This window comes from Quercus suber, unplaced genomic scaffold (assembly GCF_002906115.3).
Source record: "Quercus suber isolate HL8 unplaced genomic scaffold, Cork oak 2.0 scaffold_18, whole genome shotgun sequence".
Classification (NCBI taxonomy): Eukaryota; Viridiplantae; Streptophyta; class Magnoliopsida; order Fagales; family Fagaceae; genus Quercus; species Quercus suber.
The window spans coordinates 683715-696340 of record NW_027069483.1 but is presented as its reverse complement, the minus strand read 5'-3'; the positions used below and the strand labels follow the sequence as shown (position 1 = coordinate 696340).

Genomic DNA, 12626 nt, shown 5'->3' with positions numbered 1-12626 from the left:
TTTTTTTTTTTTTTAGGCCATGTCAAAGTTTATGGCAGTGTCTAGGCAGGCCACAGGATTGGACAAGATGAGGGTCTTGTTAGAGACGAGAATTCAGGAGGTAAAGGACGAGGCTAAGAAATGGGCTGAGGTGGCTGCCAAAGCTAAGGACGAGGCGAAGGAGCTACAAAATTTGGTTGAGGAGTTGAGGGCAGACGTAGCGGAGAAAGATACTCGTCTTAAGGACTTGCAGAAAAAGAACGACGAGCAGAGTATTCTTCTCTCCAAGGCTAAAGGAGACGCAATGGCTGAATTCAAAGCGTTCAAACAATATACTGATATTCTGGACACTAATTATGTAGCAGGCTTTGAGGATTTCAGAATGGATGCTATAGAAAAATTCTCTGGCGTGGACTTCAGTTCCATTATACTTAATTTGAATGCTGCTGCCACTAGTTCTCTCATTCATACCGGCTCTGAGGACACCAATATTGAGGACGATACTACAACCCTGCCTCCTCAGGACGGTTCCAACGTTGATGCTCCTTCAGTTTAGAAAACATTTTAATGGTCATGTTCTCTTTCTTTTTCATTTTTATGCAATTCAAGCACATTAGGCTCGTCCATGGTTTAAGGACGAGTTTTTATACAACTTAAGTTTTAATTTTGCAAGGGTGTTTGGACGTTGATTGTTCGCCCTTGAAACAATTGAATGAATGCTGTTATTTTTCTTTTATATATGCATGGATGAGAATTTTTATTTTCATATACAAGATTTCTTGCTTGGCTTGTCTACATTTCATATATATATATATATATATATATACACTTTTACCATTTTTATTGGAATTTCACTAAGTGTAATTTGTCCATGTGAAATGGTAATTATCAGCATTACCCGTCCTTAGACTTGGCTGATTTTCATATTTAATAAGGATAAGACCTTGCATTTTGCTCGTCCATGGACTGGAATGTTTTAGGTGCCTTCACAAGTTTTAAACACTCGTCTATGCATTTCCTCGTCCATGGTCTGGATATGCACTATGCCTTACTTCGTCCATGATATGGACAAATATGCCTTGGGCTTTGTGGCTTACTCAAGGTATAGGCTTTACCTCGTCCTTAACTTTGGACGAGCATGCCTTGATTTTGCTTTACCCTTAGGAAGGCTTATTGACGTTACATCTCCGCGTCCAGATAATTTTTTCGTCTTGAGTTTTTTGGCCTTCTCATGGGTTGATTTGAACAAAAGTGATATGGAAACCAGTAATTCACACAACATTATGTACATAGCATAAATATTGTTCACAGACGAGGCATGCACTTAGAAGTTCATGCCTTTTAGGAAAATAAATACAAACCAAACCATAACTTTGTCCATAACTTTAATACAATAATAACAAAGCAACACTAAAGATACGTAAGTAAACAAACTTATGTATATAGACAATTAGATAAATGGTTTCCAGGCTGGTCCAAGTTGGCATTTTATTGGTAGTACCTCCTCAGGTGTTCAACATTCCAAGGATGCTCCAATTTCCTTTCGTCTAGGGTCTCCAGGTAGTAGGATCCCTGTCTTTTACAATTAACAACTCTGTAGGGACCTTCCAAATTAGGACCTAGTTTCCCATGAGTCGGGTTCTTGGTCGCCAAGGAAACCCTTCTCAAGACGAGATCTCCTATGTTGAAGTGCCTCGGTTTTACCATTGCATCATGTTGCCTAGTCATGAGGTTCTTGTATTTCGCTGTCCTTTTCTCTGCATTTGTCCTTACCTCATCTATTAGATCAAGGCTTAAACGGAGTTACTCCTCATTATCCTTATCCCGATACGTCATTACTCTGTGGTTGGCCATATGCACTTCTGCAGGTATGATTGCTTCAGTTCCATAAGCTAGCTTGAAAGGAGTTTCCCCTATAGGGGTTCTCACCGTCGTGTGGTATGCCCATAGAACACCTGGTAACTCATCAGGCTATACTCCCTTTACCCCCTCAAGCCGAGTCTTGATGATCTTCAACAAGGATTAGTTTGCAACTTCAGCCTGACCGTTCGCTAGTAGGTGGGCAGGTGAGAAGTAGTAATTTTGAATTCCAAAGTGTTCACAGAAGTTTTTAAAGAGTACATTATCAAATTGTCATCCGTTATCGGATACAAATACTCAGGTGTTCAACATTCCAAGGATACTTCAATTTCCTCTCGTCTAGGGTCTCCAAGTAGTAGGATCCTTGTCTTTTACAATTAACAACTCTGTAGGGACCTTCCTAATTAGGACCTAGTTTCCCATGAGTCGGATTCTTAGTCGCCAAGGAAACCCTTCTCAGGACGAGATCTCCTATGTTGAAATGCCTCGGTTTTACCATTGCATCATATTGCCTAGTCATGAGGTTCTTGTATTTCGCTGTCCTTTGCTCTGCATTTGTCCTTACCTCATTTATTAGATCAAGGCTCAAACGGAGTTGCTCCTCATTATCCTTATCCCGATACGTCATTACTCTGTGGTTGGCCATATGCACTTTTGCAGGTATAATTGCTTCAGTTTCGTAAGCTAGCTTGAAAAGAGTTTCCCCCGTAGGGGTTCTCACCGTCGTCCGGTATGCCCATAGAACACCTAGTAGCTCGTCAGGCTATACTCCCTTTGCCCTCTCAAGCCGAGTCTTGATGATCTTCAACAAGGATCAGTTTGTAACTTCAACCTGACCGTTCGCTAGTGGGTGGGCGGGTGAGGAGTAGTGATTTTGAATTCCAAAATGTTCACAGAAGTCTTTAAAGAGTGCATTATCAAATTGTCGTCCATTATCGGATACTAATACTCTTGGCATCCCAAACCTGTACACAATGTTCTTCCATACGAAATTCTTGACATTCTGTTGTGTGATATTAGCTAAGGGCTCTGCTTCCACCCACTTGGTGAAATAATCGATGCCAACTATTAGAAACTTCATTTGCCTTGTGCCCAATGGAAAAGGACCCAAGATGTCTAGCCCCCATTGTGCAAAGGGCCATGGGGCCGTCATCGAGATGAAGTACTCCGATGGTTGTCTAGGGACATTACTAAATCATTGACACTAATCGCAGGCTTTGACATATGCCTTAGCATCAGTTTGCATGTTTGGCCAGTAGTATCCTGCATGGACGACCTTGTAGACGAGTGACCGGGCTCCTGAATGGTTGCCACATGCTCCTTCATGAACTTCTCTCAATACGCAGTTTGCCTTGTCTGGAGCTAAACACCTAAGATAAGGTTGAGAAAAGCCTCTTTTGTATAGTATTTCGTTCATAAGAACATACCTGGCTGATCTCACCCTCAGCTTTCTAGCCTCATCTTTCCCTTTTGTGAGCTGTCCATCCTTCAAATATGATACAATCGGGGTCATCCAGTTTCCTCTGCTTTCTACCGTTGTACTTCTGGGATATCTATACTTGTTATGTATTGAATTTTGTCAAACTCTTCCATGGCTTCGTTCGTTGAGGCTTCTTTCGCTAAGATATCAGCTTCCATGTTCTCCTCCCTTGGGATTTGGACAAAGTCAGCTTCTTCAAATTTTTTCATAAGGTGTATTACCCTATGAAGGTACTTTTTCATTCGGTCTTCCTTAGCCTCATACATCCCATTTACTTGGCCCATAATCAACTGAGAATCTCCCAGAACGAGTATTGACTTTGCCTCCACAGACTTAGCCAATTCCAGCCCTTTGAGGAGGGCTTCATACTCAACTTCATTATTTGTCGTTTGGTACTGCAGCCGAACCTTGTATTTCAATTTATCTCCTTCTGGAGACTGTAGGACTACACCTATTCCTCCTGCATACTGTGTAGACGAACCATCCACATGGATAACCCACTTTTTTCCATTCTCCACTTCATCTAAATCATCATAATTTGGGGTAAACTCCGCAATGAAGTCTGCTAGAGCTTGAGCTTTTATGGTGAGTCTTGGTTGATATCTGATATCAAACTCACTAAGCTCGACAGCCCATTAGATTAGTCGTCTTGCAGCCTCCAGCTTGTTCATTGCTTTCTTGAGGGAATAATCCGTCATGACATTGATGACAGGTGCTTGGAAGTAATGCCTTAGTTTCCTAGAAGATGTTATCAATGCAAAGGCCAATTTCTCCATTAATGGATATCCTTCTTCTGCTCCCCTTAGTGCTTTACTTGTATAGTACACAGGCTTCTGCACTTTGTCTTCTTCACTCACCAACGCTGAACTCACTGCATGCGGGGTGATTGCCAAATACAAGTACAATTCTTCTCCCAGGATGGACGGACTTAGTAAAGGAGCTTTAGTGAGATATGTCTTCAAATCTTCGAAAGCTTTCCGACACTCGTTGGTCTATTCAAATGATTTTTTAAGAACTTTAAAAAATGGCAAACATTTGTCAGTAACTTTAGAGACAAACACGTTAAGGGTAGCGACTCGTCTAGTGAGGGATTGAACTTTTTTAATATTTCGCGGAGGCTCCATATTTAGTATTGCTTGAATTTTATCAGGATTCGCTTCAATCCTTCTATGGGAAACCATGAATCCAAGGAATTTCCTGGACGATACTCTGAAAGCGCATTTGTTGGGGTTCAACTTCATGTGATACTGCCTCAGTGTGTCAAATGTCTCCTGCAGGTCATCTAGGTGCTTTTCTTCGTCATAACTCTTCACCAGCATATCATCTACATAAACTTCCACATTCTGCTCGATTTGTGGATGAAACATATGGTTAACTAATCTCTGATATGCTGCCCCCGCCTTCTTTAAACCGAAGGACATCACCTTATAACAGAACAAGTCTTGACTAGTGACAAAGGATGTCTTTTCTTGGTCTGCCTTGTTCATCTTTATCTGATTGTATCCTGAGAAAGCATCCATGAAGCTAAGCAACTTGTGGCCTGCAGTTGAATCTACCAACTGGTCAATGCATGGCAGCGGGTAGCTATCCTTGGGGTAAGCCTTGTTTAGATTGGTGAAATCAACACATATTCTCTATTTGCCATTCGCCTTCTTGACCATTACTACATTGGCCAACCAATCCAGATAGTACACTTCTCGAATGAACTTCGCCACAATCAACTTTTGGACTTCGTCTTTGATAGCATTATCTCTCTTAGGGGTGAACACCTTCTTCTTTTGTCGCACTGGCTTGGAGGAAGGACATACATTCAAACAGTGGGTAATGACACTAGGATCTATACCCAGCATGTCCTCACGACTCCAAGCAAATACATCAATATTTTTCTTTAAAAACCAGACGAGGTCCTTCTTAATTCTCTCTTCTAGGTCTACTCCAACCCTAGTACACCTCCTAGGGTTATTTTCATCTAAGGAAATATCTTTCAATGCTTCAGTGGGTTCTGCCACACCTCTTTCTTCAATATTCATGGCTTGGATTTGCTCGTCCATGGCTAACATGGCTAGATAACACTCTCTTGCTGCTAATTGGTCTCCCTGAACTTGCCCTACCCCATGCTCCGTGGGGAACTTGACTGACAGGTGGTAGGTAGAAGTGACTGCCTTCCACCTATTTAAAGTCGGCCTTCCAATTATAGTATTATAAGAGGACGAGCAATTTACCACCAGAAAATTCACATCCGTGGCTAACTGTTGTCGATATGCCCCCACCACTACTGGCAACGTAACAGTGCCTACAAGCTGTACCTTCATTCCTCTGAAACCTACTAGTAGTGACTGAACTGGACGAAGCTGGTCTCGTCCAACCCTCATTTGCTGAAAAGCTGGATAATATAGAATGTCTGCCGAGCTTCCATTGTCTACCAGCACTCTCCTAGTTGTGTAGTCAGCAATGAGCAAGGTGATTACAATAGCATCATCGTAAGGATGGTGAATTCTCTCGGTGTCCTCGTCCGTGAAAGTGATCGCCTGCTTGTCTGTGGACCTTTCCTTTGGTAATCATCCAGAAAGTTTGACGCTCTGCACTACCTTCAGGTATGCCTTTTTTGACTTGGATGACTGGCCTATTGAACTTCCCCCAATGATAACTTTTATTTCTCCTAGCGGTGGTCGTGATAATTCTTCTACCTTCCCTTTCAGTTTCTCATCTTTGTGGTCTCGTCCAATGAAGTTTCTTAACTTCCTTTGCCTTATGAGATTCTCAATCTGTTGCTTTAGATCAAAACATTCGTCCGTGTCATGCCTATGATCTTTTTGAAGTGACAATACTTGTTCCTATTACGCTTGTTGGGATCTCCTTTCATTTTCTCCGGCCATTTCAAAGAAGGGTTATCTTTGATTTGCATGAGAACCTGCTCAAATGGTATGTTTAAAGGGGTGTATTGTTAATTTCGTGCTGAAGAGCCAGGCTTCTTATTGTCTCAGTCTTTCCTTTCCTTCGTCTGTCCCTTCTTTGGACGAGGACCTTGCTCAGCATGACGAGCAGGGTTTGCTTCCGTTTTCTCTGCTTTCTTCCTCTTCTTAGCTATGATCGTATCCTTTGCATTCATAAAATTTTGGGCTGAATGGACAAGTTCAGCTATGGACTAAGGCTTTTTTTCATAGAGTTTATGTATAAATAAGTCAGAATTAACTTCGTTGTGGAAGGCCGCCAACAGTAATTTATCATCCACCTCGTCCACGTTGAGAGCTTCCCTATTGAAGCGAGTGATGAAGGACTGCAAGCTTTCATTCTCTCCTTGCTCTATGCTTAACAAGCTAGACGAGGAATGCTTGTGTCTTTGTCCCCCAATGAAGTTATTAACAAACAATTTGCTCAATTCTTTGAAAGAACTTACCGAGTTCGGGGGTATTTTGCTGAACTAGACTCATGCCGGACCTTTACGGGTGGTAGGGAAGGCTCTACACATAATTTCATCAGGGACCCCTTGAAGATGCATCATAGTCTTAAAAGTAGCAATGTGATTAAACGAGTCACATGTTCCATCATACGAATCCAAGGAAGGCATCTTGAACTTCGGAGGCAAAGGGTGGCCATTGATAGAAGGCGTAAAGGGGGAATCTGTTCGGTGAACTTAAGTCTTCCACGGGGTTAGTTCTCCTCATGTTCTCCCTCATCTCATCCATAACCTTCCTCATCTGATCCATTTCCCTCTCCAAGTGTGGCACTCTCCTTGGTGCAGTATCTCTTAATTGGCTCTCTGGCTCCGTGTTTCTTCCATCACCCTGGCTTTGACCATGCTCCTTTCCATAAACTTCATGCCGTTGTCTTCTGAGATTAATCTCCTTTCTCAATTCCTGGTTCTGGCGAGTTAACTTCGCCATGGCAGCAGCCATGGATTGCACATGTTGGACAGAAGATGGTTGCATGGCAGGTGCAGATTGACGATCATGTTAAGGGTTACTGGAAGCATCTCTACTCTCTTGAAGACCTAGATTAATAGCCATTGATCTTGTCCGAACCATTTCAGCCCTTTGTCGGAGAAAGAAATTACAGAACTCAAGACTAAAATCTGAGCACAAGAAATTTCAAGTTCCCACAAACGGCACCAACTGATAGATCCTTAGAAATTAGTAGGCTGAAAATCTCAGGCGTTGATGATCTTAAGGCTATGTCCTAAAAGAAAATAAACACAAGATCAGAGGAGACCGGTGGAGGCCGGTCAAGAATCCTCCGATGATAAAGTTAGTGGATTTGTAATTCACTGTCAGAAGGAAGTGTTATTGAAAGTTATATAAAATGTTTGAATGCCTTACCTGGAGTGCTTATATATCATTCACGGAGCAATTACTTGTTTAATAACCGCTCCTATTGTTGAGGAATTCAGAATATTCGAAGATAACTTCCATAACCGCCATGGAAGTTACTTCGTTAGGACATGTGCTCCATAACAGTTGACAAAGGGGTTGGTTCGTAACGATACAACCCGTCCCTGATGGATTCTTTGGTGAAGACTTGAATTATCAAAAAGCCCAATACGCTTAGGGCCCAATAACCTCGTCCATCAATTACTAAGGACGGACGACGTTCATATTAGGGACCCCGCCCGTCCATTACTAAGGACGGACGATGTTCATATGATGGACGAGCATAGGAGGGACGGGGTTATTAGGCATATTTTCCTCGTCCCATCCTCCATTCTTTCGTCATGGACAGCCCGTTTGGATGACATAAGACTTGGAGCATTTTCCATTTTCCTTACACTATCACTAATGTCTTGTATTTAAGAAATTATACCTAAATTTTACCCTTTAATAACTTAAATTTGATGTAAAAGAGGGAGTGCATTTAAAAATGACCCAACTCCTATAATTTGCTTTTGTAATTTGTTAGTTCTACGTACTCTTGGCTAAAATTAGAAATCTGGTCTAACTAACATCCTGAACTTGTTTTTAATGGAAGTTAGAAAGGCCTAATTAACACCACCCAAAGGCCTAAGAAAACTCACATTTTTCTCTCTAGACTTTATCATTGCCATCCAATCTTTTTATAGTCTTTTGACCCCAAGAACCAATTCCTCTTCCCCAATTCCATAAGCCAAGCCCCCCTGTTGCGCATGCATGCAATAGCTATAGCATCCCCAGAGCCATATTGCCATCAATAATATTCCAAAAGTGACTAACATGGCACCAGCCATGTTCATTGCATGGACTTTTTGTGCAATGTTGGTCTCAGCCAACCTTGTACAAGGTATAGGTGTCAATTGGGGTTCCCAGTCATCGCACCCTTTGAACCCTAGCATTGTGGTTGGCATGTTAAAGGACAATGGGATCAAACAAGCGAAGCTTTTCGATGCAGATGGTTGGACGGTCAGTGCTTTCGCCGGGTCGGGAATAGAGGTCATGGTTGGTATCCCTAATAACCGGCTGAAAGACTTCGCTAATCACTACGATAAAGCCAAAGATTGGGTCAAAGAAAATGTCACCAAACAAGTTAAAGATGTTGATATCAGGTTAAAATATATATATTGCTCTCAAAGAATGATACTTTTTTTACTTTTATTGAAGATTTCTATATGGTTTTTATTTGTTCTCACACAATTAATGCATGATGTTATAATATGTTTTATCCTGGCGGTAAATAACAATTATCATGAAATATACGGTTGATTTCAAATTAATCTTACTGTATCTGTAAAAAAAAAAATGTACAGTAATTTTTTTTTATACTTATTGAATATATTAAACATTTCTTGTTCTTTTACAGGTATGTTGGTGTTGGAAACGAGCCATTCTTGAAGAGTTACAATGGTACTCATCTAAAGACTACATTCCCAGCATTACAAAACATTCAAAAGGCTCTGAATGAGGCTGGCTATCGCGGCAAAATCAAAGCCACAATACCCCTTAATGCTGATGTCTATGAGGCCGCATCAAACAAACCATCAGATGGTAACTTTCGCAAGGATGTTCGTGATGTTATGCTCCAAATAGTAAAATTCCTCGACGAAAATGATGCCCCCTTTTTGGTTAACATATATCCCTTCCTTAGTCTTTATCAGAGCTCAAGTTTCCCCATGGATTTTGCTTTCTTTGATGGTGGCAGCCCAATTCAAGACAAGAATATCCAATATACGAATGTGTTTGATGCCAATTTTGATACACTTGTTTGGGCACTAAGAAAGAATGGTTTTGGGGACTTGAAAATCATGGTAGGAGAAGTTGGATGGCCTACTGATGGTAACATAAATGCCACCCCAAAATTGGCTAAAAGGTTCTATGATGGGTTCCTTAAGAGAATGGCTAACAAAAAGGGAACCCCACTTAGGCCAGGCCAAATGGAAGCTTACCTTTTTGGCCTTCTTGATGAGGACATGAAGAGCATTGATCCTGGGGACTTTGAGCGCCACTGGGGGATTTTCCGCTATGATGGGCAGCCCAAGTTTCCAATTGATTTCAGTGGCAAAGATAATGACAAGATGCCAGTAGGTGCAAAAGGGGTCCAATACATGGATTCTCAATGGTGTGTGCTTATACAGGATACTAAGAACATAACCGAAGTAGTTCCTGAAATTGATTATGCTTGTTCTAACTCTGATTGCAGCAGCTTGGGTTATGGCTCTACATGCAACAATTTGGACGCCCATGGGAACGTGTCTTATGCTTTTAACATGTACTACCAAATGCAAGACCAAAGTGTTGAGGCATGCAAATTCAATGGGCAAGCTGAGATTGTTAAGCAAAATGCTTCCAAAGGAAGTTGCCTATTTCCTGTACAGATATTAAGTGCTGGAGAGAGGCTGAGCTTGGCATATGGAGCAACTATTATTGCTGGATTGTTGTTGAGCTTGTTCACATTGGTTTGAGATGCGAGTCATGAAATTAGGAGATCATCAATGCAACATTATAACCTTTGGTTTTTGTATGCTTTTTTCTTTGGAACAATTGTTAGGTTTAGTTTATATGTCTCTATAATGATACAGCTGAAATTGCATTCCCTCAAAATTTTGAACCCATTACTTGTTGAGTAAGAGCTTTATGATTACATATTGGAATGGGGGAACTTCATTCTCAAGCTAGACACCATCTATATATGTAACAGGATTAACAGCTCTTGGGAGATTTCAATTTCTGTCCTGGATGTAAACTCAAATTATTAAGTACTCATCATTCTTTTGTTTCGTATCTGTTTGAGTTAGAGCATTGAGTCTGTGGATGTGTATATTGATTAGCATAGAAGTTTTCAATTTGTAAGGAGTGTGGTATCAGATGTACATCTGATGTGGTTTTGGCGTTTATTCCATTAAATTAAATTACTGCTTACTTATAAAAGAAATTATCTTAAGAGCATGGAAAGTTAGGTAAATTACAATAACCTGCTTAAATGTTTCATGAAATCACTCTTTCAAAACTTCCATCAAAAGGGCAGTCAATTTCAAAAGGATAATACTAGAAATATAACATTTTTCACAATGAATAACACAACGTGTTGTGATTAGAGTAACATTATTTTCATGTATCTTTCACTTACATCGTTTTTAGTTATGCATCAATCATAATCAATAATAGAGCAGAAATTCGGGTCCAAAGGAGGCAAAATTTAGCATAAACACACATGACATGACATGTTTATGCTTGTGCGTGCATGCATACGCACAAACATATATAATGCTTGACTCCAATCTAGGTAATGGAGTCCTATTTGTGAATAGTACAAATTCGTATTTCAATGAAAAAAAATTAGAAAAAAAATTCATTATTTTGTATTTGTTAAAGATATTTACACATGAATAAGTTATTTTTTAAAATTTAAAATTCCGCCACCTAAGATTCATATGAAATTATTTTTAGTCGTTAGATAGATACAAGTACAATTTTTGTGTGAATTGTTATCATTTTTGTTACTAGAAACTTATAAAGTATTCAATTGTAACAATTGAAAGACGGTACCATGAACAATTTTGCACCTGAAATTTTTGATTTTTGAACTGAAAATAGCATTACACTCTAGAGTCTAGCATGTAATTGTTACAAGATCTCATTGCTTATACAATTTTTTTTTTTTATGAAGAATAATAAATTATTAAATAAAGCATTTGAACTTCTATTATCATTGTTTCTCAAAAAAAAAAAAAAAAAAAAAAAACTTCTATTATCATTTTTAATCAGTTTTGAAATATGATTTGTATTTTTTTTCTTTTGATAAAAACCCTTGTTTCTATATCCTTTTTTACTTAACAAGAAGTTTCCTTTTAAAAAAGTTTAAAACTTTAAAGAATTTGATAAAGAAATACTTCTATTTTTTTAGTGAATATAGACATATACAGAAGATTGTATATCACTAGCTATGATATAAAAGAAATCCAAAGAAAATTTGAAAAAAAAAAATTCAAATTAAAATCACTAGGCTTAATTTATTTTTGGCAAGCCAAGGATTACCCCATTACCATCTGACTCCACCTATGATTAATAATAGATCTTGTCATTGGTTGTGAAGAATATTGTTCCTCTAGACTTCATGAATGAACATTTAATACTCTTTTTTTTTTTTTTTAATATACTAATTATGAAGTGTTATGATACGTGAGCGTATTTTAAATAATTTAAAAAAGTGGATACCAAAAGATCTATTCTCATTGTAAGAGTATGGAATCTTCTAGAACTTTTTTTTAAAGAGAGAGTATAGACTCTATAGACAGATAAAAATATGTGAGAATATAGAGAAAATTACATTTTACTCCATTGAACTATAACCTTGAAATATAAGAATGCACAATTACCTTCCCTATACTAATACTCATGTCATTCTCACAACAACAAAAAAAAAAAAAAAAACTAATACCGATGTAGCACTTTGCAAGTTGTACTTTTGTTTTGTATTTTTTAGAGATAATTACAATATGTTATTAATCTTGCAGCTCAAACCCTTTTCCTACTAAATTTTCAAGCACTTTGTATATAAGGAAGTGTCAATTCAATACAAGCCTGTTGACAGACAAAATGTTACTTGAGTATTATCTTAGGGGGGTAAGGGCATTCTTATGGTTCAAGGGGTAAGTATAAATGAGATATAGTTTAAAATGATAAAGTGTACTTTCCCAATAACATTAATCATATTGATCACTCACTCTTTACTTTTTTCTTTTTTTTTAATAAGCGAGAATTGGAATTCATAATTTGATTAAAAGATGATCATTATATATATATATATATATATATATGTATATATAAATAATATTCATTGACTTATTAAGTTAGATAAATAAGTTGTTTACAAGTACAATTACTTGGAAAAAAAAAAAAGAATA

At 38.7% G+C, this 12626-nt stretch overlaps 2 protein-coding genes across 2 annotated transcripts; one reads left to right on the top strand and one right to left on the bottom strand.

The window, feature by feature from the left end:
* Nucleotides 1-3043: 3043 nt before the first annotated feature.
* On the bottom strand, nucleotides 3044-4839 carry LOC136062265 (uncharacterized). Its single transcript, XM_065761117.1, has 5 exons — nucleotides 4498-4839; nucleotides 4049-4311; nucleotides 3382-3922; nucleotides 3267-3325; nucleotides 3044-3209 (listed from the first exon to the last, which is right to left on the bottom strand). The coding sequence occupies exons 1-5, from the start codon at nucleotides 4837-4839 to the stop codon at nucleotides 3044-3046; spliced, it is 1371 nt and encodes a 456-aa protein (XP_065617189.1).
* Nucleotides 4840-8376: 3537 nt separating this feature from the next.
* Nucleotides 8377-10584, top strand: LOC111985122 (glucan endo-1,3-beta-glucosidase 8). The gene is made up of 2 exons (XM_024016776.2): nucleotides 8377-8831; nucleotides 9086-10584. Exons 1-2 carry the CDS (start codon nucleotides 8503-8505, stop codon nucleotides 10182-10184), a joined length of 1428 nt encoding a protein of 475 aa, XP_023872544.1. The 5' UTR covers nucleotides 8377-8502; the 3' UTR covers nucleotides 10185-10584.
* The last annotated feature ends 2042 nt before the right edge of the window (nucleotides 10585-12626 follow it).